General features: G+C 45.4%; 1 protein-coding gene across 1 annotated transcript in view; it reads left to right on the forward strand.

The window, feature by feature from the left end:
- Positions 1–1,386: 1,386 nt before the first annotated feature.
- Positions 1,387–2,462, forward strand: part of VPS18 (vacuolar protein sorting 18 homolog (S. cerevisiae)) — an 11,179-nt gene continuing 10,103 nt past the window's right edge. Inside the window, exon 1 of the mRNA XM_009999604.1 lies at positions 1,387–1,412. Coding sequence (XP_009997906.1) covers positions 1,387–1,412 — 26 coding nt within the window. The remainder of the gene's footprint in view (positions 1,413–2,462) is intronic.

A 2,462-nucleotide genomic window follows, 5' to 3' on the forward strand; every position in this document is an offset into this window, starting at 1 on the left:
GTTTGTCAATGCCATTATCTAGAATCAATTCCTCAAGGCAGCTAAAGAGATCAGCATGTCATACAGCAGCTAGATGTTGATAGCTGTGTCCACAGCTTGGAAAGAATGTTAACTGTTTGAGCCAAAATTACTGCAGGTATTGTCCCAAAGGCATAGTCCACGTGTGCACCCAGTGTGCAAGAAGCCAACCCACACACACAGAGTCAAGGTACTTGCTTTAATATCCAGTTCTGCAGAGGAAAGGGAGCAGGGTGGTATTCCACAAAGCAAGCTCAGTGCTACCTTTATACCAAAAAATGTGAGAAAGGAGTTTATCTCTAACATTATTCTATCATTCGCACACATTACTTACTTCAGTTAATAACTGACATCACAAGTGTGACCACAGCCATACAAAAACAAGACGAGAATTTAGGTTTTCGATCCAAACAGATCACTGAAACCACTCACTTAATTCTCTCCTATGAGTCCCTCTTACAGACATATACCACTGCTACACACAAAATATAATCATCTGATTCTCCACGCATTCCTGGTGAATCAAAGAGCTGATAAATCTTTTGCCTGCAACCCTCACCCTCCCCCTTTTTTTTTTTTCAGAATATGAGATCTGTGAATGCAGCACTGGGATATAATTATTGCACATGTTTGTAAATTAAATAATCACAGCAGATGATAGTGCAGATGGATGGAACAGGCTTGTGGGCCTGGATTAGCTTTAGGCTGATGTTTCATTTCCAAATAAGGTGAGGATCTGGCTTCCAGTTTAACCACACTAAAATCAGACACAGGTTTCTCATGAGGTATCAGCCCTACCTTGCAGTAGTATCTGCCAGAATGTGAAAGAAAATCTTTTCCGTTTCTGGACCTGACAAAGAAAAAAAATATATATTATAAAGATGTATCCTGATCTAGGCTTTGAATGGAAACACCCCACAGAGCTGGACTCTGAGAAATTTGTGTACACGTTTAAATTTAGCCTAATTTACAGATATATTTCAAGAGAGTTTCCTTCCCTCTTACCAAATAAAATGCTTTGGTTTTCTACTGTTAAAATAATTACTAAAAAAAGTGTAATTGTCAAATTATGCTCAACCCTGCTACATAAACACAAGCTGAAGGTGCAACAAATGCAGACAGAAACTACTCAGATGCTCCAGGAAACTAACTGCCTCCTCTTTTTAAGAGGAGAAAGGCAAGAACTTCTTGATTTTGTAAATCCTGTATTTCGTACATCTGAACGAAGGCTATGATTAGTGAGCATTTTTACAAAGGAAATTAATACTCTAAAATAACCTGTACACTAAAGGACAGTCTTTTAAAAAGTACAGGGGGGATTCAGACTAGCCACAGTGTATGTTAGACTGGAAATGGGAGCTCGAAATCATGAAAGCAAACGGCATTTGGAACAGGTAGGAGCTGGAGCAGTCAAGGGAAGAAGGACCCACACGTACAGACAGAGCTTGATAGATAGAGAGGAAGGACTATATGATGTGGTATCTACAGGAGTGGGAGAATGGGTCTGAGAGGCCAAAAAGTACCTTCCTACCTCATTACCCTACACCCAATGTAATTTGTGTGTAACTTTTGAGAAGCTGAAAGGGAACAGTTACTGTTTATGATGATCAGGATGATTGGAGAGCAAAGGAATGTGGTTTTGTTGTTTTGGCTCAGAGCTGCCACAGAGACATGTAAGCAGCAAAGGCTGGAGCTGGGTCCTTGCAGGCAGGCTGTCAGGAGGAGCCACCTTATGTTTTTAGCAAAGCAGGCAGAGGTGACTGACCCCGCAGAGCCTCCGGGGACCCGGCCAGCACGGGACCTGCACGTCTGGCTCTGCGCTGGGGAGAAGGCCTGAGGCTGTGTGATATAGACGAGAGACTGTGGGGGTGAGGTGTTCAGGGAAAGGGCAGAGAAAAAGGAGACACAACTCCATGCAGAGCCAGTCACACACCAGTGCTGCTGGCAGTGCCTCACTGCCACCTGATGCCCCAGCTGGGTGTGGGAAGGCCTTCTCCACCCTGTGATGGAGCCCTGTGCTGCAAACTGACCTGTACCAGGTGGGACGTGATTTGTCTTTCCTGCCAGAAACTGTTGCATAAAGATTATACCTAATAGACAGAACTCGGTACACATATGGCATATACACAGAAGCACAGAATCTCAGGGGTTGGAAGGGACCTGGAAAGCTCCCCCAGCCCAGCCCCCCTGCCAGAGCAGGGGCACCCAGAGCACATCACACAGGAACGTGTCCAGGGGGGTTTGAATGTCTCCAGCGAAGGAGACTCCACAGCCTTTCTGGGCAGCCTGTCCCAGGGCCCTGTCACTCTCACAGGAAAGCTGTTCCTGATACTCACATGGAACCTCCTATGTTCCAGTTTGCACCCACTGCCCTTGTCCCGACACCGCACATCCCTGAGGAGAGCCTGGCTCTGCCCTCCTGACACTCGCCCTTAACGTATTTG

Source organism: Chaetura pelagica, unplaced genomic scaffold (assembly GCF_000747805.2).
Source record: "Chaetura pelagica isolate M959 unplaced genomic scaffold, ChaPel_1.0 scaffold55, whole genome shotgun sequence".
Taxonomy (NCBI): Eukaryota; Metazoa; Chordata; class Aves; order Apodiformes; family Apodidae; genus Chaetura; species Chaetura pelagica.